Genomic DNA, 24,668 nt, shown 5'->3' on the forward strand with positions numbered 1-24,668 from the left:
TGGTATCTCATTATGGTCACTGAGATTCTTGACTCACGTGTGATTTTAAGACAGAAAACCATATCTGCGCCTTGAGAAAAGTAGGTTATGAAGATAAACCTGTTCAGTGTCGGAGAGCATTGCTTTGTTTTTTTTAATATTTTCCCATAAAGCTGTATTTAATGGTGAAGCTAATTCATGTCCAAGTGTCCATTTCAAACTCAGATAAATAATTAAACATATCTGTATGCATTGGCCGTTGACTTTTGCATTTGCTGTTTCTGAGCAAAAGACAAATAAAGCTCATATTTGGAGGGTTTGCAGAATGAATGTTTAGATTTCTTCAAAAGAGCAATTTTCTGTGCCACATGAGAGCTCAAAATGACGAGGAGATGTTTCCACATGTGCTTGGATTGTGCTATTCCTCTCTTGGCAGCTTTTTTCTGTTGTAGTCAATGTTTCTGAGGTTTTGTGTGTGTGTGTGTGTGTGTGTGTGTGTTTTGACCGACGCTGAGAGCTGAACACTGTCAGTAAATAGCTTAAGATGAAATATGAGCGCAAACACCCCCAAAAAAATAACTTGTAAACTTAATATTTTTAGGTCTTTTAATGTCAAGCAGAAATTGTCATAGTGTGTACAAAAAAGAAATATACCCGTATTTAGGTTGCATAAAAAATGCTGCTGTTTTAAAGAGAAAGTTATTTCCAAAATTGTTTAAAATGTAATTTTACACCACAAAATAGGGTCGCACGAAATTGCAATATAGCAAAATAAATAAAAGTTTGATGGTTAAACATTTGAAAATGACGAAATCAGGATAATAAATCTTAGTTTTTAAATTTTAATGTTGTAATGTCAAAAAAATATATGTTTCTTTATTACTGTTTTTTACTAAATAGGAATATTTATTTCTTTTTTTGTAATTTATTTAGTTATTCATTCATTTAAATATCTGTTTTGATATATAATCACAAGATTTCGGCCATTTTTACAAACAAGCATAGCCAACCTGGATTCCTTGTGCATTTTTAATCAGTTTTCGTCAGACAAATTATAATTAAAGTTTCCCTCCAAATTAGCTCTGACAGAGAATGCTGCTAAACAATGCAGATGTGATGGAAATGACATGCGCTTGTTCATTAAAAACAAAAGACATGGATTTTAGGATGTTGTTTGTGTACAAATGAATTAAACATACACCAGTAATGAGCATCTGTTGATGAGGGAGATTGTTTTTAGACTGATTAGGCAGAAATATGGTTTCTGTTGGGTTAATGACATATACTATATCAGTCTATCGCTAATGTTTATGCTTGACATTTTCACTTGGATTAAGCGCCTAATGCTTTTAAATGTGAACTGACATAAATTCAATAGCGCTGAGTGATAACGGAGTGATCTGATTCGTCTGGACAGTGTCCAGGGGTGAATTCGATTGATTTTTTTTTTCTAATCTTGGATCAGTGGAACAATAACAAGAAAATCAATGCTCTAGACACATCTGAGGAATAAGGTAACCTCACATTTTTGTCCTCTGGAGTTTCAAAAGAATCCTAAAACGTCTCAAAATGCCAAGATGCCAAACGCCGAGATCTCAATGAGATCTCACACATTTCTCATCCAATAATCTGAGCTGCTATTACTGTAACATTCAGTTTATATTTCTATATTCCAACTAGATGACATCGAGTGACTCATTTGTTTCTTTTTCATTGGCTCCACGGGAATATTTAGAAGACAAACTTGATACGTAAGTCAAGTCACATTTATTTCTATAGTACTTTATACAATACAGATAGTTTCAAAGCAGCTTAAACAGAAAAATAACTTGTGCAGAACAAGTTCATTTTCTGATTTAAATCAGCTCTATGAAAGATTGTTCAGTGTTGATTCAATTCTTTTCGAAAACTGTCAGTTATTAAACAAATTCAATTCATATCTACAGAAGACAGTAGTTTCATTATTGAGCTCAATTCAATTCATTGTTGATTCAGTTCATTTCAATATGTGTGTCAATGTTGTAAAATGAATCAATTATGAAACATTCAATTCGGCTGACTTAACTCTATTTTGTTCAGTGTTTATTCAGTTCGATTTAATAACATGTCATTTTTAGAAATAAATCAATTATGAAAAATTCAATTTATCAAACAATAATGTAATTGAACCCGAATTTGTTTCGGAATTTATGATAATTGATTAAAAAAAAATCAAATTCAGCAGACAATGATTTCATTATTCAATTCATGTTCAGTGTTGATTCAATTCAATAACAGTGTTGCAAAGTTCATCAATTACGACACAATTAAAACATTTTATGTAAAGCAGCTTTGCAGAAGATTAGTGTCGTTAACTCAATTCAGTTCAGTTACAGTGTTAATGTTGTAAAGTTAATCAATTATGAAAAAACTCCAAAATTCAATTCTGTTCAGTATTGATTCAGTTCATTGTTAATGTTGCAAAGTTTGTCAATTATTAAACCAATTCAGTTAGGATTACAGATGATAGCATACTTATCTAACTCCGTTCAGTGTTGATTAAGTTTGTCAATGTTATAAATTTATCAATTATTAAACTAATTTGATTTCAGCTCAGTAACTCTATAGAACACAGCAGTGTCGTTATTCAGATCCGTTCGTCAATTATGAATCAAGTTCAATTCCCCTGTAAGCAGCTCAGAAGATAACAGTGCCATTAGTCAGATTTATCGTAAAATTCATCAATTATGCTACAAATTCAACTCAAGAGGCAATAGTGTCATTATTCAATTCAGTTATGTTCAGTGTTCAATTCAGTTCAGTTCAATAACTATGTAAATTGTGCAACGTTCATCAATTATGAGCGAATTCAATTCAGCAGATAACAGTGTCATTATTTAACTTAATTCAATTCACTGTTTATTCAATTCAGCTCAATGACAGTGTCAATGCTGCAAAGTTCAAGTCTGAAAAAATTCAATTCATATACAGTATAAACACCTCTGTGGTAGATCATTATTCAACTCAATTCAGTTTAGTGTTGATTCAATTCATTTTAATAATTGTGTCAGTGTTGCAAAGTTGATCAATTATGAATCAAGTTCAATTCACCTGTAAGCAGCTCAAAGACAATAGTGCCATTAGTCGTTTTCTTTTATTTATTTGAGAACTGTTCTGTACTTTAAAAGAGCAACCTTTGAGCCGTAATATTTCCTCGGAGATCTGATGTTGTTGTTGTGTGTGTGTGTGTGTGTGTGTGTGTTTAATTTTGGTGATATGTTGACCACTAAATCTGCAATGCAAAACCTGGCCAATTTATAACCACACATTTTTTTGGTGTTGTTGTCAATCATTTCCATTTATTTTACAGTATTCTACAGGAAAAGTCTATTGTATTTTGTTCTGGAGTGAATGAGGGTTTTCTTCTCCTCCTCCTTTACTTATGTTCTTTCCTCTCATTGGACGTTATTGATTTTAGCCTAAGCTAAAAAGCTTTAGTCCAGCTTGAAATCAATTTATAGAGAGAGAAAACAAAAACAGGACTAAAATATTAATATAAAACAGTGTTGTGAAGTAACCTAGAAGAAGATTTGGTTGTTCTTTCAGAGTGCTGGTACTTCATGTTATCAATTATGATTCAAATAGGTTTCAACTTTTTTCAGATGTTTCTCCTAAAATTATTACAGCCAAAAAATATCTTCCCTTGGAAGAATTTACTCTTATTTTTGAAGGCAAACGTCAGACAATCTGAGCCGTTGCTGAGGTGTGTCTTGTGGAGCAATTAGAAGAAGAAGAATAAAGAAGAAGCTCAAATATGTCACATTTTGATCACTTTATCAGTCCCACACCTCCATTTATTTGAGTTTTCATCACTTTTTTACCATTCTAACTCATGCAAAAACGAAAATAGCATTGTTATATAATAATAATTAAAGAATCAAATGCAAAACATCAACTCTACAATCAAAATCCCCATTTGTGTGAGTTTACATCACTTTCACGTACTGTTGCAGTAGACAGCAATAACATGCACAGTTTTGCACGCATTCTAAATCTGCAGTATGTGAAATATTCAGTATATTCGTAAACCGTGAGCGTGCACGTTTCAACAAACATCCTCAAGAGCCCTGTTTGCTAGAAGAGAGCTTTGGCTGTTTTCGAGTTTCGGGACTCGGGATTAAGGAATGAATTTACATTTGTTTAATTAAGTGGATCCTATAAAGCATGATAAACCAATACCAGATGTCTCCAACAACAAACATGTAAGCAATTGAGAGATGTTTGCAGCAGCGGCGCAGATAATTACCACGATTACCTTGTTAAAGCTTGAATTTGTTGGTCATATAGGCTTCCACAGATGGCAATGCTAAACATTTGAAGACCTTCCATTCATCACCTTCATGGTTTGCCTTTAGCGTTTTAAACGAGGGCTTGTTCTGTTCCAGCAAACACTCCAAACACATCTTCCTGGTTTTATTTAAGGCGCCCATTCATCTCGGTTGGGGGAAATATGCATGCATTTCTGTGATCTGTATGATTACCATCACAGTATGTCTTTAGTTGGGATGTTCGTCGGAGGGGAAATGAGATGAGCACTTTATTGAAGCTCTTTGAAAGTTTTGGGACTTTGTTTGGGACGCTCGCTTGGTATTCCTCTCACAGACGGACCTAAACTTTGGCCTGAGAGATGTGCTTCAGGAATCCAATACACTCACTCGCAGCTTTCCGAATCAGTTTCTTTCTCTCTCCGCCTTTGTCTTTGTTAATTCTCTCTTTTTCTCCTCTGTTCATTTCTGCTGTTTGTGGCTTTCCTGTGTTTCTCGCTGTCCTGTTTCATGCTGCTCACTTTCAATCTCGTCTTTTTGAGTTAATATCACAAATAAGAATAGCAAGTAATGCATTGATTTAAACAAGTCATTTTGAATGATAAAGAACAAAAATAAAACACTGTAATAATATTGATTTACAACTTTGAAAAATAATAAAACTTACTCTAATGATATTTACAACTCTGACAATCAAATACAAAAATATGTGAATCAAAAACTCAATATATTTTTTTTTTTTGTAGAATTTCAAAACAATGTTTGCTCAGAATGTTTGTTCACAATAATGTAATGCATCAAATTAAACATGAATTTTTAAAGTACTGACATTTTATTTTCTTGTAAAATGCACTCTTAAAATATTTATTTACTACTTTGAATTTTTTTTACAGTGAAGATTATTTAATGTTAAAATATATTCTGCTATTGTTGCAAAATATATGAATCAATTATACACCATTTTTTAATTTACATTAAAAACAAATCACTCATAAATTGCTAGTTTATCTAATTAATATTTACAATGAAACTGCAAATAGCATATTGAATTAAACATGAAATGTTACTGAATTTTTTTATTGTAAAATGTAATCCAATTTTTTTTTACTTTTTTAAACTTTTAAAAAGTTTAACAATGGCTTATTTAATATTAAACTATTATTCTGATATTGTTTCGTAAGAAACAAACAAAAAAGCTATTTACTTTTTAAAAAATCACACAGAAACTCATAATAATTTAACAAATTTAACAAAAAAAATTTAATTTTCATTTAATTTAAAATGTTGAGTTTAATTAAAATTTGACAAATGTTTTGTTAATTTAACCAATAATTACAAAAAATATTATTTGACTGAAAATAAAATTTTCTTGTAAAATCAACTTAGATTTTTATTTCATTTTTTTTATTTAATTTGACCGGTTTTGTTTTTTTAAGTGAATATTTAAGGTTGATTTGCCTGAAATTTGCTTCAAATGTGTCAAAAAAAGTGCTTGTGTTTCGTTGATCATCATCTTTCAGATCCAGCTGAAGTCTCTCACCTGCGTTCTCTACAAGATCCCTTTCACATCCATGAAGACGGAGCTGATTCGTTCTGTCGCTGTGTCACTTCCCTCAGGTGCTTCTCATCACACTTCTGCTTATTTTTCTCTGTTGGTAAATGAAAACTTCATCCATATTTATGCAGCTTGACGCTCCACTTCAGTCTGATTGATGACTGGTCATTTCTGCGATTAACCAGTCAGTGTAACCTTTACAAACAGATGGGAGACTTTTTTCAGGATATAAGGTCCATTTAACACCATGAATTAAAAACTGAGAACTTAAAGATTGTAATTCATATATTTGACTGGACCGTTTTGTATTCAAGATTTTATTCTTTCACAAATATTTTAGTGATAGTGGATTGGTTTGTCCAAAACTATTGCAAAATTAAAGCTTCTTCTTTCAAGCAAAGATATTGAACTGGTGATCAGAAATATAATTATTATATTTTAGTGGCTTTCTCCAATTTTCTATGGCCTGGTCTGATTTTAGATATTTATTTTGAGATAATGTTAGAGTTTTTATTAAAATTTTCACTTATCTTGTATGTTTATGTTTTCCATTTTTAGCTTAATTTAGCTAAAGTTTTTGTAATTTTATTGTATTTTTTTTTTTCATTTTTACCTTTCTTTAGTTTTATTATTTATTTATTTTTTATGTACATGTCCATCTTTCATCTTTATTTCAGGTTAATTTACATCACGTTAAATTAAATTAAAATGAGATATGTAGCTGGGAAAAAAGTTATTTTATTTTATTTTATTTTATTTCAGTTAACGTTTATTATATTTCAAGTGTTTTTTAAATGATTTTAATTTTAGTTTCAGTTTTTGTTCACTTTAATAACTCTGCTGTAGCCAGGTCCAAAATTCAAAACAGTGTTAGTAAAATGAGCTTAAACTAAACTGAACACAGAAACAAAAGTATTTTTATTTTTATTTAAAGTTTTTATTACTTTAAAAAATAAAATTAAATTAGATGTATAAAAATGTAATAATAATTAATAATTAGCTCTTGTAATAATTTTCCTTCAAGTAGTTGCCAAGGAAACATTAGAATTTTTTTTGTTAACCTTGATGTAATAAAATAACTAAAATAAATAAATTTAAACTAGTTTTAAAAGTTGACTTTTAAAAATTAAGAATTAAATAAAAATATGTATTAATTAAAAATAATTTAAAAAAATAAGTACCACTGACAGAATTGACACAATTTATAAAACTTGGACAAAAATTGAGTTGAAAATAAAAATATAAAATATAATTAAAAATAATAACAAGACTAGTATTTCAATGATACAAAAAATTATACATTGGATATTTTCAAATAATATTTGTATTTTATGTTTAAATGTTGCTTTTACTGTGTAGATGTATTTTCTCCATTATTGTACAGTAAGTGGGATCGAGTTATGTTCTGTTTAAATTTGCTTTATACGTAATGCAAAGTGTAATCTCCCTCCAGCTCCAGAGCGGTCAGTCACATGACATTTAAAGCTCCTCTGATTGGCTGTCAAGTTTCTCCCGCCAAAACTGAGGTCAAAAACTGGTCCATTGGCTTCTTGCCAATATTTGTTTATGCTTCAGTATCTGCGACGTCAGATAATTTCGTACCAACACAAGCTGCGAGTTTGTCCAGTAATGAACCCTTCAGATGCTTGTTGAACCGCTGCCATCACCGCGCTTTTATTCTGCACGTGCAAAAACCAGGTTGGTCGCCAATCGAGGTTAAATGACTGCATGGGATTCTGGCTGGAGTGTTTTTGGCCGGCTATGGCGAACAATTAGTTATGCAAATACTTATAAAGGATCTAGAAAAAAAGCAGGAGCTGGAAGATTCAATGCCCAAAGGCGATGAAACCAATTAATGAAGGCTTCAGTTGGACGCGTAACAACAGAGCGGCTGGAAACAAAACTGGCAGTCAAAGACTTGTTGCTGTTGCTCTTTCCCCTTCATTAGACATGAAATAAAACATTGTTTTCCTTCAGCGATCCGTCTCTGTCATGCGTCCCTCATAATCAAAGCCCAGTTGATCTCCTCGTCTCAGTTCGTGAACGTGCATTTGGTTAAAAGAGCTTTCGAACGTGCCTTTTGGAAAAGCAAACGTTTAGCCACTAATTCACAAATCCCTTTAAGAGGCTGAGAGTGTTTGGTATTCCCACAGAGGCTTTAGTTAAACCCTCGTAATGATAGATGTCTGACGTCCCCTGCGCCGCCGTCTTCTTGACGGATGAAGTCACTCACGCTGGTAGATTATATGTGGTGTAGTCTTGACCCAGATTTGTTGACCCGTCTGGTGGATGGAGTCATGTGGTGCTGAGAAAAAAGGTCCAAAAGCCACAACTTAGAGCTCTTTTATAGCACATATCAATTGATTCTCTTTGACAACTATGATGTAAGACTTTAGTAGGAGAGTAAGAAGTTAGTCTTGATGTTTCTCCTCTTTTCCGGTTTCATGAAGAACCTTTAAGCTTCTTTATAGTGGAAAAAGCTAATTTAAAATGTTCTTGACAGTAAGAAAATGGTTTTGGAAAGAGGTTCTTTGAGGGACCCAAAAGTGTTGGGACCTTAATTTTTCAGATTGTGAGAAAAATAACCCAAATATCTCACTAGAATCTCAAATGGAGCTCAGTTTTGACTAAAATTTTCAGGGTTTTCAATCAAAGGTGCAATATGAACTTAAATATTCACATAATCTTTCAATGGAGAAAAAAAAGGTCCAAAAGTAAGTTTACTGATTATCGAAGTGATATTCTCTTGGAAAGCAGAGATGAAATTAATTGCTAATGTCTTTTCCTCCTTAAAAATAAAGCTTCTTTATTGGCATTGATGGTTCCATGAAGAACCTTTAACATCTATAGAATCTTTCAATTCCATAAACGATTCTTTAAATCTTTCAAATGTTCTTTAAAAATGGTTATTTTCGGAACTGATCTCTGAAATGTTTGAGTAACCCAATAGGTTTCTTCAACACTCTTAAAAATAAAGCTTCTTTAGTGGATTCAATGAACTACATTAAACACACACAGAATAAAACCATTTTTGGTTCCCTAAAGAACCCTTCAGTGTTCAGTTCTCTCAGGGGCTGGAACCACAACACAACACAACACAACTACACTTCAATGATAACAACGCAGAGGAATTATATTGTTGGAATCACTTTCAGAACAAACTTTTTCTAGCTGATAAGCAATGAAAACATTGACTCATCAACTCAACTTTAAAAAGCTCAAGCAGATGACAAAACTGCAGCTCATAAGTGCTTATAATAAGCCAAACATTATCGTGTGTTGGTGTGGACACTAATATAGTTATTATTATAGTCATCATTCTTGGTGGGAACGGGCCTTTACTAGTATTGCTTATAGATAGTTGCATGCATTAATTAACATTAACTACTAGAACCCTATTGTCCTAATATTTCTCATGGAAATATTTATTCTTTTGTGTTATTTTGATTATTCTTAGTATTTCTGGCAGGTTGACAAGCTCTTGGTCCAGTAATACCTTAATAGGGAGCTTTAAAAGCTGCCAAATGCTGCCCAAAAATGGAGTCCCCAATTCATCTCAGATGTTAAGATTGCATTAATATTTTAATAGCTTATTTCAGAATACAACTTGCTCAGCAACGGATGCTCTGCAGTGAATGGGTGCCGTCAGAATGAGAGTCTGATAAAAACATCACAATAATCCACAGCACTCCAGTCCATCAGTGAACATCTGGAGAAGAGAAAAGATGAAACACATCCAGCATTAAGGTGCTTTCAAACATCCAACCATTGCTTTAAACTAGGGCTGTCAAAAATGATTAGCGCGTAAACGACGTTAATTAGTTGTTTGTCATTAATTACGTCAAATTTTTTAACGCATTTCACATATGAAAGTCTCGTCGATCTCTGATTTCTCAAGATAGTAAAAAACAGTGGCGAGCGCCGCGACGAAAACACAGAAGAAGCTTAAGGTTTTACTCCAGTTACTCTCAAATACATTCATGCCAAGCTCGATAAACAGAGACGACTTTGGTAGTTGATACGCTGGAGCTTCTTGCAATGCAGCGAAAATTACAGCTGTTTGGAAAAGCATATGCATTTTTACTTGGTTTTACTGGCACTTGAAGCCTTCAGAACGAGAAAATATCGATCCTAAAGTATTGTGGCAGAGCAAATGAACACCTCCCAAAAACAAGAGTGCCCAGAGTGCAGAGGACGCATGTTTGTGTTTGAGTTCATTCTTACGAGTTTCTCTATGCATAATTTCATAGATATGTGGCTATATTTAACCACTGCTTCACCTAAAACTCTTACACTATCTGTAGTTAAAGGGCATGGTTTGATATAGTGCTCAGGTAAATTTGATTAAGTAAATGTTAAACTTTTGAAATTCAAAAAAAAAAAAAAACACATATTGATGAATCAATACATGAAAATTATGTATCTGTGTCCTGTTATTTATCTTTTGGTATGCATTTCAGAAAAAAAAAATGGTTACGATTCAGGTGTAATTGCAAATAGTGATTAATCCTGATTAATCCACTGAAAATTCTGATTAATTTGATTAAAAATTTTAATCATTTGACAGCTCTACTTTAAACCAGTCCGTAATCCATAATAACACTTCCTCCAGTGAATGAATCAATCTCCTGTTGTCTCCCAAATAAAAGTCCAGCCACATATTTATTTAGAGCTGTTTTGGACTGTTTTGGCTTGTAAACTGTGCTGAATCTGTTTAATATCAGTGCATCCGTCGCTGAGACATTGATGCAATGCTACACTCTAAAAAATACTGGCTTATTTCAACCCAACTTTGGGTCAAATTTGGACTAACCCGACTTTTGGGTTAAAGATGTAATGTAAAAATGTATAACCAACGGTTGGGTTAGTCCATATTTGACCCAAAGTCGGTTTGAAATAACCCAGTATTTATTAAAGTGTACATTTCTCCAAATATGATAAAGAAATAAACGAATCTACATCTTAGATTTTAATTTTTGGGGTGAGCTGTTCCTTTACATAGACAGAAAACATCCCATGGTGTGCTTATGGCAAGATCAGAGGCATACCACAAATGCTGCAGGGGATGAATAATTTTGGAGTAATCCTTTGTTTTTTTGACCCAATTTTTCAGGCCCCAATTTTCACCAGTGTTCACATTTGATTTAGGATTAATGGGAGATTACCAGCAAGAACTGCTGCGATTCTTGTATTCTACTGCCATATCGATCTGATCGGCCCTTGTTGTTGTTCACCTGAACATTGGTTGTTATTTCAGAAAGTGACTACTCCTCTGAAAGAAGAAGGGTGTCTCTTTATGATTGCTTAAATGACAGTGAAATATCAGGTTGTGAGCATTTTCCTGCTCTTCAACTTTGAAGAGCATTACGCCATGCTTGATTTGAAACTTTTTTAGATTGCTGTTGTTGTATAAATGTTGTTGTCATTATTGTGATCCTTTCGCTCGACTACACAATAGAGAAGCATCTGCCGCCGAACGAGCTGCGAATCTCTCTGAATCCTCCTCGTTATCTGTGCTGGACGAGGTGCGTCCTTTGCAGATGTAGCGTGAAATTTGTTTGCAAAACCTTTGGGCAGTTGAATATTCATGAGGCACACAGACATCACCTTTTTTCGCGAGCTGGGCTTGTTATGAATATTCAAATGGTGGGAGGTGGTCGTCGCTCCTAACAAGCGAGATTTCCTCATGAATATTCATGAGGGGAAGGGGCCGCTTTGTAGCGCAACGGAAACCCAGCGTCTGAAGCGGGCCGGGACCCTCAGGAGCAGCACCAAACCATCTGGACCTTTTGGTGGCACAATATAACTCACGGCCGGTAATGAAACAACAGCCGTTGTCCTGATGCCACCAGTAACGATCTGTTGGTGCACTTGTGTCCCTACACAGTGTTCATTGCTCCCTACTCCCTGAGCACAGGAAATCCGTTCACTTCAGGACATACATTCATGGATTTGCAGATGATACTTACTAGAGAAGGGTGAAGTGTGACAAAGTATACATCTGTAAATAAAAAGTTTTAATTCACGTCTAGTGCTCTTTAATGCACTTTGAATGAATCACGGTAGAATGCGCTGTGATGTCCACTTCACAGGGCACTTACGGTCAAATTGAACAAGCATTTGAAGTGATGAGATATACATAAAAAAATTTGCTGGATCTGAGAATCACTGCTTTAGAATGATGGCATATAAATATCTTGATATGTATATATTTATATTTTTATATGAAATGTGTGTGTGTGTGTAAATATATATATATATATATATATATATATATATATATATATATATATATATATATATATATATATATATATGTATATATATGTTGTTTTATTTTTATATAATTAAAACATTCAAATAATGAATATATATAATATAAAATACACCATTAATATAATATAAATGTAGTTATTAAAAGTTATAAACTGTTAAAATTCTTTAGAATGATGACAGCTAAATATATTTGTATATTTTTGTTTTATAAAATACACATATAAATATAAAATCAAAAACATTTGAAATATAATTCATATATATTTCATAAACAAATATAATAGAAAAATATATAAATAATACATTATATAATATATTGTTATTAAAAGTGCTAAACTGCTACACATTAGAATTATGGCATTTTGATATGTATAGAAAAGAATCAGCTCCCTTTAATTTAATCACATTTTATTGCTTTGCAGCCTGAAGTGAAGATGGACACAGTTTTTGTTTTAGCCATCTGTATTTATTCAGTGTAACATATAATGTCCAAGTGAAAGATATACCACCAACATATATATATGTATATTTATACACGCTAGACGCTTTTGACGCTGTCTGTTGTTCAAGAGTGGCTTGACACAAGGAATGTGAAGCTGAAACCATGTCTTGCATACGTCTGTGTGTAGTAGTTCTTGAAGCACTGACTCCAGCTGCGGTCCACTTTTTGTGAATCTCCCCCACATTTTTGAATGGGTTTTGTTTCACAATCCTCTCCAGAGTGCGGTTATCCCTATTGCTTTGCTTGTACACTTTTTCTACCTCATCTTTTCCTTCCCCTCGCCTCTCCATTAATGTGCTTGGACACAGAGCTCTGTGAACAGCCAGCCTCTTTTGCAATGACCTTTTGTGTCTTGCCCTCCTTGTGCAAGGTGTCAATGCTCGTCTTTTGGACAACTGTCAGGTCAGCAGTCTTCCCCATGATTGTGTAGCCTACAGAACTAGACTGAGAGACCATTTAAAGTCTTTGCAGGTGTTTTGAGTTAATTAGCTGATTAGAGTGTGGCACCAGGTGTCTTCAATAATGAACCTTTTCACAATATTCTAATTTTCTGAGATACTGACTTTGGGATTTTCCATAGTTATCAGTTATAATCATCAAAATTAAAAGAAATAAACATTTGAAATATAGCAGTCTGTGTGTAATGAGTTAATATAATATACAAGTTTCACATTTTGAATGGAGTTAGTGAAATAAATCAACTGTTATTCTAATGATATGACCAGCACCTGTAGAAAGAACCTTCAAAAGCATAATTCACTTGTCGCATGCAGCCTCTTGCTCATAAACCAAATGTACGTAAACATATGGAGAAATCTATTGTTTAGTTTGAAAGATTATGAGATTATAATCCTTGCGAACTCGGCTAAAGCTCAAACAAGGTCTGTTTTATCCAAAAGCTGCACGTCTTATTTCTCAGTCCTTTCAGACGGATGGATTCTAGATTGGATTAGTTACTCAAATGCTTTATGAAATATTGTTCACTGTTCACCCAATAAATCACTTTATTAAAATTGACAGCATCAATTTTGCGAAGTTTGTCAATTATGAAAAATTAAGTTGAGCTATAAACAACTTTGAAAACAATAGTTCCATTCATCACAGTTTGACTTCACTTTTACTTGTTAATGTTACAAAATATATTAATTATCCAACATTTTCCGTTTAGTAGACAATACGGTTATTATTTAGCTCAATTCAGTTCAACAGTGTCAATGTTGTCAAGTTCAATTATGAATTCAGCAGGCATTCATTTGTGATTCGATTAATCTCAATAACAATGATGCAATAATCATAAATTCTAAAACCAATTCTATTTGAGCTCTAAAGCAGCTCTGAAGAAGACCATTACTCAACTCACTTCAGTTTAGTGTTGTTCAATTTAGTTCACTAACAGTGTCAATGTTACAAAGTTCATTCAATTAGGAATCATTCAATTCAGCAGTTTTATTCAACTCAGTTCAGTTTAATGTTAATTCGGTTCAGTTCAAAAACTGTTAATGCATCAAAATTCAATTTAGAAATGAATCCAGCAGACAATAGTTTCATTTTCAGCTCAATTCAGTTCAAAGTTGTTTCAATTCAGTTTAATAACCGTCTCAGTGCTGCAAAGTTAATCAATAATGATGATGATTTTTTTTTTTGTTTATTTAATGTTGATTCAGTTCAGTCACTTCATTCAGTTCACTTCAGAAACAGTGTTTTTAAAAGATATTTAAGCAAATTGATGTTGCAAAGTTTCCCAGTTTTGAATAATTCAGAAGACAATAGTGACATTATTTAGCTCAGATTAGTTCACTGTTGTTTCGATTCAGTTCGAAAACTGGCTCAGTGTTGCAAATGTAATCAGTTTTGATGTTGATTCTTTGATTAATGAATCAACACATACTGAATCACAATTCAAAAACACTTCTAATCCCTTTCTTCATCTGCTAGTGAATGTGTTTTACCTGCAGTGCAACTCTCCTTTAAAATATGTTGTTGTTTTTTCAGGTTTTTCCATTTCAGATGTTGCTTGTGTTTTTGTTTAGTTGATTTGTTCAGTAGAGAGACTCACTCCTCGGCGGATCTGTTAGAACCGTCTCCTACCTCAAAACAACTCCGCTTGTGCTTTTATTAGTCGTTAAACACTTTCTTTTTGAAACATGAGAAACTACGAGTGGTGCTTGTGCATGCAGATGTTGCAACTTAGCAGATGCTAAGTGGTTTATAATAATTAGTTGATTCAGTGGAAGTCAATTGGATTTTTTTCATCTGCCGAACATTTGTAGAAGGTCTGTGTTTCTTAAGCTGCCTTTGCATTATCGCTGAAAAACGACAGACCGGAAGTCATTCATTTCTAATCAATGCACTTTGGGTGCATTGAAGTATTTGAACATTTTCAGCTAGACCGTACGTGACCACTTGACCGAACATGATGTATTCTAATTAAAGCAATATATTATAAAATACATATAAATGTAAAAAAATATATATAAATATATATTTTGGTTTTAAGCAGTAACATTAATAAATTGTATTTATTAAATATATTTTTTTATAGCAATGTCATTTAATATTATATACAAATTTTATATAATATAATATAATTATTATATAATTATTTAAATTAATTAGCCCTTGAAAACCTACTATATATTTGCACTAAAACTAATTTTTAAACACTGTTTTTTGTAAAATGAGCAGTTTTAAAGTGAGTGTGATATTATTTTGGAATTACAATCAATATATTATATTAGTAATATTTACATAATTATATAATATACTTTTTATTAATATTTTTATTTTCAAAAAAAAAAAATATATATATATTTGATAATTTGTAAGAAATTATATATGTTGCTCGGCTCTAAAAAAAACATTTGCCTTTAAACTATAAATATATTTTTCCACTAAAACATCAATCTTTAAAAAAGTTTTTTTCAAACAGAAAATTATGCAAATTATGTCTGAAATAATAATTTAATAAATATTATGAATATATCATATTATTACTATGTATTTGTAATTTATATAGAATAACCTATTTTATATTCAAATATTTTAAATATACAATATATAATATTTATTATTTGTATGTAATTTTTCATGTTTGATCAGCCCTAGAAAAACTACTATGCTTTCTTTTAAACATTTTATTGGAAGATTATTGGAGTATGTTTACAATAAAATACTATTTCAGTCATTCTACTTAAATCTTACGTTTAATCCACTGTGTTACTTGCAGTTTCTTTCTAATTTAATTGTGAAATTTACTACCAATTTCTGAGTGAAAACTGTTTCTATCCCAATTTTTTGAAACAGTTGTTCAAATATTTCTAACACTGCCGATGCTAACGGTAATAAACACAACTCATGACTGTTTCCAAACAGGTTTCCCAAACACTTTCCCTCGCCTGCTACTGGATCGCTTTGCATGAAGCATGAATGTGCTTCACTTAAAGTATTTTAGCATCCAAAATGCATCCAATTACACACTATTGCATGATATATTATACTGAAATCTTATGTTTGTTGAGTAGAACGAACAGGAAGAGCTGACATATGGATCGGCGGTGGGCCCCGCCAGCGGTTATGACAATGAGGGGCCCTGCTTCGAGCTCTATAGGAAATCCACCTGTTCAGCTTGATACTATCCCAACACTAAAGTGACAAGACTTGAATAGAGACCCAGTCCCTCTTCTATGGGATTAAACGGAATGATACGCCAAGTCCATCTTTTGTGTCCCTTCATCTCCCTGTCGTCTTTGTCCTGCAATATCTGTAAATCGCGGGTTGAGATGTTAGTTTCATCTTGACCCTGAAAGGCAATAATGTTGTTTTCGTGCGAATGCACATTCAGGAAATGACCACAAGCTAAAAAAATAAATAAATAAAATGTTTTTCCATCTGTAATTGCTCTTTTCGTTCTTTAAGAGCCGAGGCTTTTTGAAGACAACATGAAAAATTATGGAACTGATTTTTATTTGTTTTTTTTCTGACTAAAAAGTACAATAACGCACATTAAATTAGTGCAGAGAACTGTATTGCAAGTCATTTCTGATGAGGAGCGGTGATATTATCGTTAACTAAAACTATCATAAATATTTTTTGGCAATTGAAATAAAGCTGAATTATATTAAAAATACTTAAAACTTAAACTTGTCAAAGATTATAATTATTGAATTAGAAACTCACTGAAATTAAATTAAATACTAAATTTATACTAAAACTGATCTTAAGATAAATGCAACACATATCAAAATAAAAAATGACAAAAGCCATTCATAAAATGACTAAACATGCAACAAAAATAAAAATAAAAAACTTAACCAAATGTTATATATATATATATATATATATATAATTTTTTGTTGTAAGTTTTTAAAATTAAAATAAATTATATATATATATATATATATATATATATATATATATATATATATATATATATATAAAATAGATGAAATACTTTTAAACACTAAAATAACTACAGCAGGAAAAACTGAAATGAAAATAAATTTAAATATTTTTAAATTGTAAATATGACAAAAGCACCAAATAAAATTAAAAATGAAACCGAAAATATTTAAATAAAAGCTAATGCATAATATACTGTAAATATTAGATGGAAAAAACATAACTTAAAAAAGTAGAATTGTTGCATTGGCTGAAATATTTTTAAATACTACAACGACTAAAAATAAAATAAATTCCAAATATTAAAAGATGATGATAAAAAAAGGCACATCATAAAACGACTAAAATTATAAATATTAAATATAACAATTAAAGCTAATTAATAATATGCACATGAGATGGAAAAGCTTAAGCTTTAACTTAATTATTATTATTTTTATTTTTTTTGCATTTGCAACTATAACTATAATAAACTAAAATAAGTTTAAATACTATAACTTAAAATGAAAATAAACTAAAAGAAATAAACTTTTAAAATAAAACTTTTACAAAACTTTGAATGAAAACTATTAAATTAAATTCTAATGCAAAATATTAATAAATGTTAATAAAAGTTTATAAATATACTAAAATAATGATTTAGATGTGAATTATTAATCTACCATTCTGATGCATAATATTTTATGTAATGCAATTGAAATCCGAGAGTGTAACTTTTACACTCTCGCACATGATGAGTTATGATGCTTGTAAGATTTTTGTTTTTGGAGTATGTGAGACCCTGATCATTGTATATATTTTATATAAACAGTAACTTTCTGCCTAACATCTCATTCTGTGTTTAGCAAAATAAAGTAAGTCATACGGGTTTGGGTTTTTGGTGTTAACTCTTTAAAGCACTGAGACCTGCTTGAGCTGGAATCAGGCCTTGTTCAGTATTAGCGTCTCCTGGATCCGGTGGTAAAAATATCTGCAATCAACATATTTTGATTAGTGAAGTGGAACATTCCAGAAATTCCCTTCCACAAACTCACCAGGATGAAACATTCCTGATGACAAACAAACTGTATGCGGCCACAGACCACCAGAGACATTAATTAACAGCAGGATTGCAATGTCTAACAGTTGTGCATCTATTGAGGTGACGTTAATTAATTATTTTACAGTCGTTACTCGTTACTGTAGATGCTCGGACTTGAGGAACTTCAATCCAGTTTTTTTTTTTGTGTTGTGTTCAGGAGACTTAAGTTTAGCAGGCCTTTATTCACCTGTACACTCCTGATCAAAATATTTATTTATAGTTTTTGTGTTTTTCGTTGCACCAAGGCTGCATTTATATGATCAACAAAAACAGCAAAAATAGTGAAATATTATTGCAATATATTAATACTGTTTTCTATTTGAATATCTGTTAAAGTGTAATTTATTTCCGTGATGCTCCGCTGTATTTTCAGCATCATTCCTCCAGTCTTCAGTGTCACATGATCTTCAGAAATCATGAAATATGATGATTGAGGAACATTTATGATTATTATCAATGTTGAAAACAGTTGTGCATTACTTAAACAAGAAAGAAAGGAAAAAATATGTTTATTCAGCAACAACACATTAAAAATTGATCAAAAATGACACTAAAGACTTATATTAGGCTTTCTGTCTCAAATAAATGCTGTTCTTTTGAACTTTCTATTCATCAAAAATCATAAAAAAGTTAAATGCATCACAGTTTCCACAAAAGTATAATGCAAGACAATATCAAATAATCAGAAATGTTCCAATAAATCATTATATAAGAATGATTTCTGAAGATCATGTGATGCTGAAAATGATGAAAATACAGCTTTGCATGACAGCAGTAAATTACATTGTACTGTTTATTCACATAGAAAACTGTTATTTTAAATTGTAATAATATTTACATTTTATAACATGTTTTCACTCAAATAAATGCAGAGCAGAAGAGACTTCTTTCAAAAACATCTAAAAAAAAAATCATAATTATTCCAAACTTTTGACAGGTGCATATACATAATTCTATGTTTAGTTGATTAAAATGTCCATGCTCAGGCTTTCCCAGCTCTGATCTGTTGTCTAAATGTGTATCACATGTCAAGTTCCTCACAGTAAAACTCAGTCATGTGTGTCTTTCCAAAACATGTAATTTGGCTCCTGCTGACAACACACATGACAGACCAGTGATGTGCACGTATGCTGTAATTGCAGTGCTGATGGATCTGGGCTGTTCGGAGCTTTAAAGTGACATAGTAAGTGGCGTTCGGTTTGAGCTCGAGTAGAAAATCTGTCACGACTTGTGAAAAAGACAGTTTGTAATTTACTTTCCTTAAGTTTGTCCCAAAAAAAAAACAAACAGACAGAAAATGCAACGAAATAGTCCAGTTTCAGATGATTTTACAACCACTTCAGAAGATTTAGTGCACAAGTACTATACTTATTTTTATGATGCTTTTATGTTGTTTGTTGCTTTTTGGAACTTGATAGAGAATCTGGAAATGGTGGAAAATATTATTTGGTATTGTGTATTCATAAGGTACAATATAATGCATTTTTTCTTTTCATAAATAATTTGCAACCAAAGTTTTAAATGATTTATATTATTTGCAATTGTATCGCAAATAACTGCATATTTGAAGCGTGTCCCTCTTTTTTTTATTTAAACTACTTAATTCAGATGTGATGCAAGAACAAATGCTGCCTGCTGTTTGGGAACACAATCGTTTGAAACTGTTCTGGGATGTAATTATACCTTTGGTTCAGGCATTTCAGAATCACTAAAAACAATATTTCAGACTGCATGCAATGCTGGTTAATCCAGTTACCCAATCACATCAGTTTTTTTGGCATCTGGGAACTTGTTCAGTAAATGTTTCCATTGTTGTTTTCTAGGCTAATAATAAAAAAATTGTCCATTCAAATGTGCATTTTTTTTAATGCACATTGTAAGGTTTTATGCACATCTTGCCGTTTCTATCCAGTGTTTTTCATGCAATATACCAAATGTGCATAAAATAAAGTAGATGCAAACATAGATACACAATACAGAAATAATAACACAACAGTTCATGCATTCCCTTGGAATTAAACCCATGACTATGGTGCTAGTAAAAGCGAGGTCATTGGACATTGAAAATGTGTGAAAATTGTGAATATTGCATAAAACATTTCTGAACGAAGCACCATTTCCATCCCATGTGTTTAAGAGAACAAAAACCATAACACAGCAGCTCATGCATTTCCTGAGAATCAAACTCACGAAACTTAGCAAATAATGCCAGGATCATAAGGTCGATTTTAAGTTATTGCATGAAACATTTGCAAATATAGAACAGTTTCCATCCCATGTGTTCCAAAGAACAAAATCTACCAGCTCAAGCATTTCCCAGGAATCAAACCCACAATATTGGTTCTAGCTCCACCAAGGTCATGGGTTCGATTCCCTGAAAATGCATGAACGGCTACCTTGAATGCAATGTATAAAAGCATCTGCCAAATGCATAAACGTGAGTAACACAAGTCGATCTTGATGCAGAATAAGAAATTTATTTCAAAACAGTTACAAAGAACAAAATAAGCATTTTTATCTTACATAAGCTGTACAGAGATGGCATGTTTTTGACTCTAAATGATTCCGGAATAGATGCTAAAAGTATTAAATAGAAAACTGGATAAATAAAAAAAATTAAGTTGATGGAAAAATATGAAATGTTTCATTTATCTACTGTACAAAACAACAACTTGAAACAGGAATCGATTCTGTTGTACCCTGATACATCTTTTAGGCCTCTTGCACATTTAAAAGTATTTTACAAAAGCATCCGATGGCCACGCCACCTTACAATAGCTAAAATATTGGCCTCTTTGGTTCCATAATTCAGTATAATACATTTGAACAGAATTCAGTTGCGTCTATAAAAATAACTTTTTTCTTTTTTTTTTTTTCAATGGCAGGTTTTTTCTTTACTAACAATGCAACTTCAGTGCAAACATTGTAACATCCATCCGCTCAGAGTAGGAAGCGAAAGTTTAGATTTCAAGTATTGAAAACCATTCATAACAAGTGGGTCATTCGGTGTAGGTCACTACTATACATTGCATAGCTTTTGCGGCACTTATTTGAGAGGAATCGTGAACGAGGCGCGTCGCTTCGTACCTTCGAAGAACATCCAAGTGCTTTACTTTGTGTATTTACTGTATTTTTAAAGGTGCTATGCTGCACCATGACGTAACTGAAGAGTCTCTGGAGTCACTTGTGTTTCAAAAGCGTGTTTTCGGCATGTTGCGCAAAATAATCACAAAAGATCAGCCTCGTGATTTAGGAATGGACCTCATGTCTGTCGAGAAACCCAAAGATTGTTGTTGCTCTTTACAGATATACATTGAAGACTGATGCTTTTGAATGGATTGGTTGTCGCTCAGTGGACTCTATGTGGGAAGTGCTGGCGTTGATTTGAGAAGATGGTCAGTGCTTTTCGGGAAAGTACAAAGATATCAAAATCTTTTGAGAAGATCACCTCTCCTCTTTCTGTTTTTAAAGAGAATAGCCAAACTACATTCTTTAAAATAAAGGGGATTTTGTTAGTGCTGCCATTAAAGAACCATTTTTGGTAGCTCCAAAAACCTTTCAGTCAACAGTTCTTAAAGAGACAGTTCCCCCAAAAATGAAAATGTGCTGCTTATTTACGCACCCTCAGATCATCCTAAATGTATGTGATGTTTTTTTTTTTCTTGAGTAGAACAGTAAATAAGATTTTAGCTGAAATCTTGCCTCTTGGTAATTCATATCATTTAATTTCTGAGAGTAAAAAATCATATTGAGGAACGCAAAATGAATCCCCATGGCTCATGATGATATATTGAGTTCTTATGAAGCAAAACGATCAGTCTGTGCAAGAAACCGAACATTATTTACAACATTATTACCGGTGATCCAGAGCCTCAAGCAAACGTTTTTACTGATGAATCATTCTTTTGAACCGGTTTTTGTTTACGGTGCTTTCACATCTCTAGTTCGATTCATTGGTCCGAACCAAGGGCATAAAATTTTTGGCATTTTTTCAGCTTTTTTGGTTCCTTTTCACACCACACTGATTGCTTTGGTGCGAACCACTTGAAACAAACCAAAATGCAGTCACATGACAACATCCACATCACTGATTGACATGAACAGATTTTCGATTGGTCAGAATTTACGTGCGGGAAAATTCCAACATAAGTGGAAAAGCCAGAAAACAACACGGAGACAAACACAACTACATGATTGCGTGGGCTGGTTTTGTCCCTGGCCATAATCTATTACATTGTTTGCATAAACCCCACAATATGCAAACAATACATCTCTATAATGAAGCGCGGATGCAGCTTGAAAACAACGTTCTAATCCACTGCAAACGGCGAGCGGGAATCGCTCGTAACTTCAAGCGGAAGCGTGCATTAATTCCTTTTAACTCTGACACGCTCATGGTCTTCTGACCAAATTTCTATGAGGATCTGCACCTCCTCACTACTCAAAGTTTGTCCATGAGCTGCCTTGCTAAAGTGCAAACTGTCAACAAACACTTCCTCTTCCCATAATGCATTGCTGCTTTCTCACCTGCCCAGTCGAACCGCACCAAAGTGGGAAACGAACTCTGGTACGATTCAACCGAACTAAATGAGGCAGGTGTGAACGCACCCTTAGTGAAGCTGACGAACTAGTTCACCAAACTGGACTAAAGCATCTGAAACAGTTACTCAATCAAAACTCACTCGCAGACGCTTGACTGTTACTGCCACCTGAGCCAAAATGTTGTAAGTAATGACAGGTTTCTTGCACAGACTGATTGTTTCACTTCATAAGACCTCAATATATCACTGGTATTGTCTGTACGTACATGCTTTTTTAAATTCTTCAAAATGTGCATTTGCTAACATGCACCAAAGAGCACGCTTTCAGCTTAAAATTATCTTAAATGCTCTACTGAAGAAAATATCACCTACATCTAACTGACCTGAGGGTGGGTAAATTAACAGCTTTCAATTTTTGGGTGAACTGTCCTTTCAAAAGAACCATGTTTTTCTTAGTGTAAAGAACATTTTAATAATCTAAATAACTTGTTTTTGGTCTAATGGATGATCTTCACGGTACAATTGATGCCAATAAAGAACCTTTGTCTTTTAAAAGTGTAGACATAGATAAAACCAATCCCATCTTTTTGACGTGACAGTATCGTCAGGAACTGAATTGCTCACCGATTAAAGAACATAAATATATGTACAAAGATTGCGTGGAAGGATTTGCGAGCATGGACGAGTCTTTAAATATTCGTTTCGATTACTATGGAAGTCTTTAAGCGCAGCCGCACTCCTCGACGATCATGTTGGGCACGTCCCGTTTCACGATGTTGTATTCGTCGTCGAAGTACAGCATGGACATGGGGCTCAGTTTGGTCGGGATGCAGCAGGAGTTCATGGATCCCGGACTCATTCCTCGCATTCGGTATTGGTTCACGACGGCCGTGTGGAAAGACGAAGCCGATCCGGGAACCCCGGCCATGTACGCCGGACAGTTCCCTTCGCAATAATTCCCAAAGTATCCTGACGGGGCGATGATCCAATCGTTCCAGCCGATGAGGCGGAAGTCGATGTAAAACTGTTGACGGCAACACAAGCTGCCGCTTCCATCGCATTCAAGACCTCGTTTACGAATGCGGTGTTTGTTGTCGGCCGCTCGCGCTTGGACCACAAGGAAAGGACGGTGGGATTCGTCGGCAGTGTTTACCAAAACAGGAACAACGCCCAACTTTTCGCACACTTCGCATCGCACGTCCAGGTTCTGCCGGCGATCACCTTTGGCGAAAACCATTTGCACGGCGTGCGTCAATGGAAAAGTGTGCCATCCGCTGCGTTTGAGATCCACGCGCTTCTCCACCAAGTTCCACTTGCTCCCGAATCCCGGTTCCTGCGCGTAAACCTTCACCGTGACCTTCCTCCTGGAGCCTTTCTCCAAAACGTTAGGCAGAAGCTTGAAGTACATCCACAGACTGGCCTGGGACACGTATAGTTTCTGGTTGCCCTCGTTGGAGATCACGAAAAACAGGCTGGTTTTGGAGGTCAGCGACTCGTCTGTGGGATCAAGAAAAGAGAGAAAATAAAGATCAGCTCAGTGCATTTCATTGAAATATAACTTCTGATTTTAGGATAAAATATGACCTGGACATGTTCTTGGAAGTTTTATGAGAATTACCCATATTATTTTATTAAATATTCAGCATGAAGGCAGAACAAAAATACTACTGCTATAAATAACCCAGATATATAATATATTTTAAAATACTGATTCTATTCATCATTTCATTTAGTCTCGTTACAGTAATGAGAATGGGGCGAAATATGCTTAATTGTCATAGAAATAATGTCACAATAAATAGATCTTTTATGTCTTATAAATAAGCTTTTCTTGCAAAATATAATACTTTTTTTTTTTTCAGATTTTTAGGGGTAAAGTGTGTCCTGTTCATGGAATATTTCATGAGATTCACCCATATTATTTTATTAAACCTTAAATTTAATTTAGCATAAATTAGATTTTATATGTTCCACCAGTAATCAGAAAATATGGGATACATGTGCTATTTTCATTAAAATATATGTAAATATG

The 24,668-nt window shown here is 33.2% G+C and overlaps 1 protein-coding gene across 1 annotated transcript; it reads right to left on the reverse strand.

Moving 5' to 3' along the window:
- Positions 1-23,354: 23,354 nt before the first annotated feature.
- Positions 23,355-24,286, reverse strand: LOC113081023 (inhibin beta B chain-like). The gene has a single exon (XM_026253083.1). The coding sequence runs from the start codon at positions 24,042-24,044 to the stop codon at positions 23,358-23,360; it is 687 nt and encodes a 228-aa protein (XP_026108868.1). The 5' UTR covers positions 24,045-24,286; the 3' UTR covers positions 23,355-23,357.
- Positions 24,287-24,668: the final 382 nt, after the last annotated feature.

Source organism: Carassius auratus, unplaced genomic scaffold, assembly GCF_003368295.1.
Source record: "Carassius auratus strain Wakin unplaced genomic scaffold, ASM336829v1 scaf_tig00032877, whole genome shotgun sequence".
Classification (NCBI taxonomy): Eukaryota; Metazoa; Chordata; class Actinopteri; order Cypriniformes; family Cyprinidae; genus Carassius; species Carassius auratus.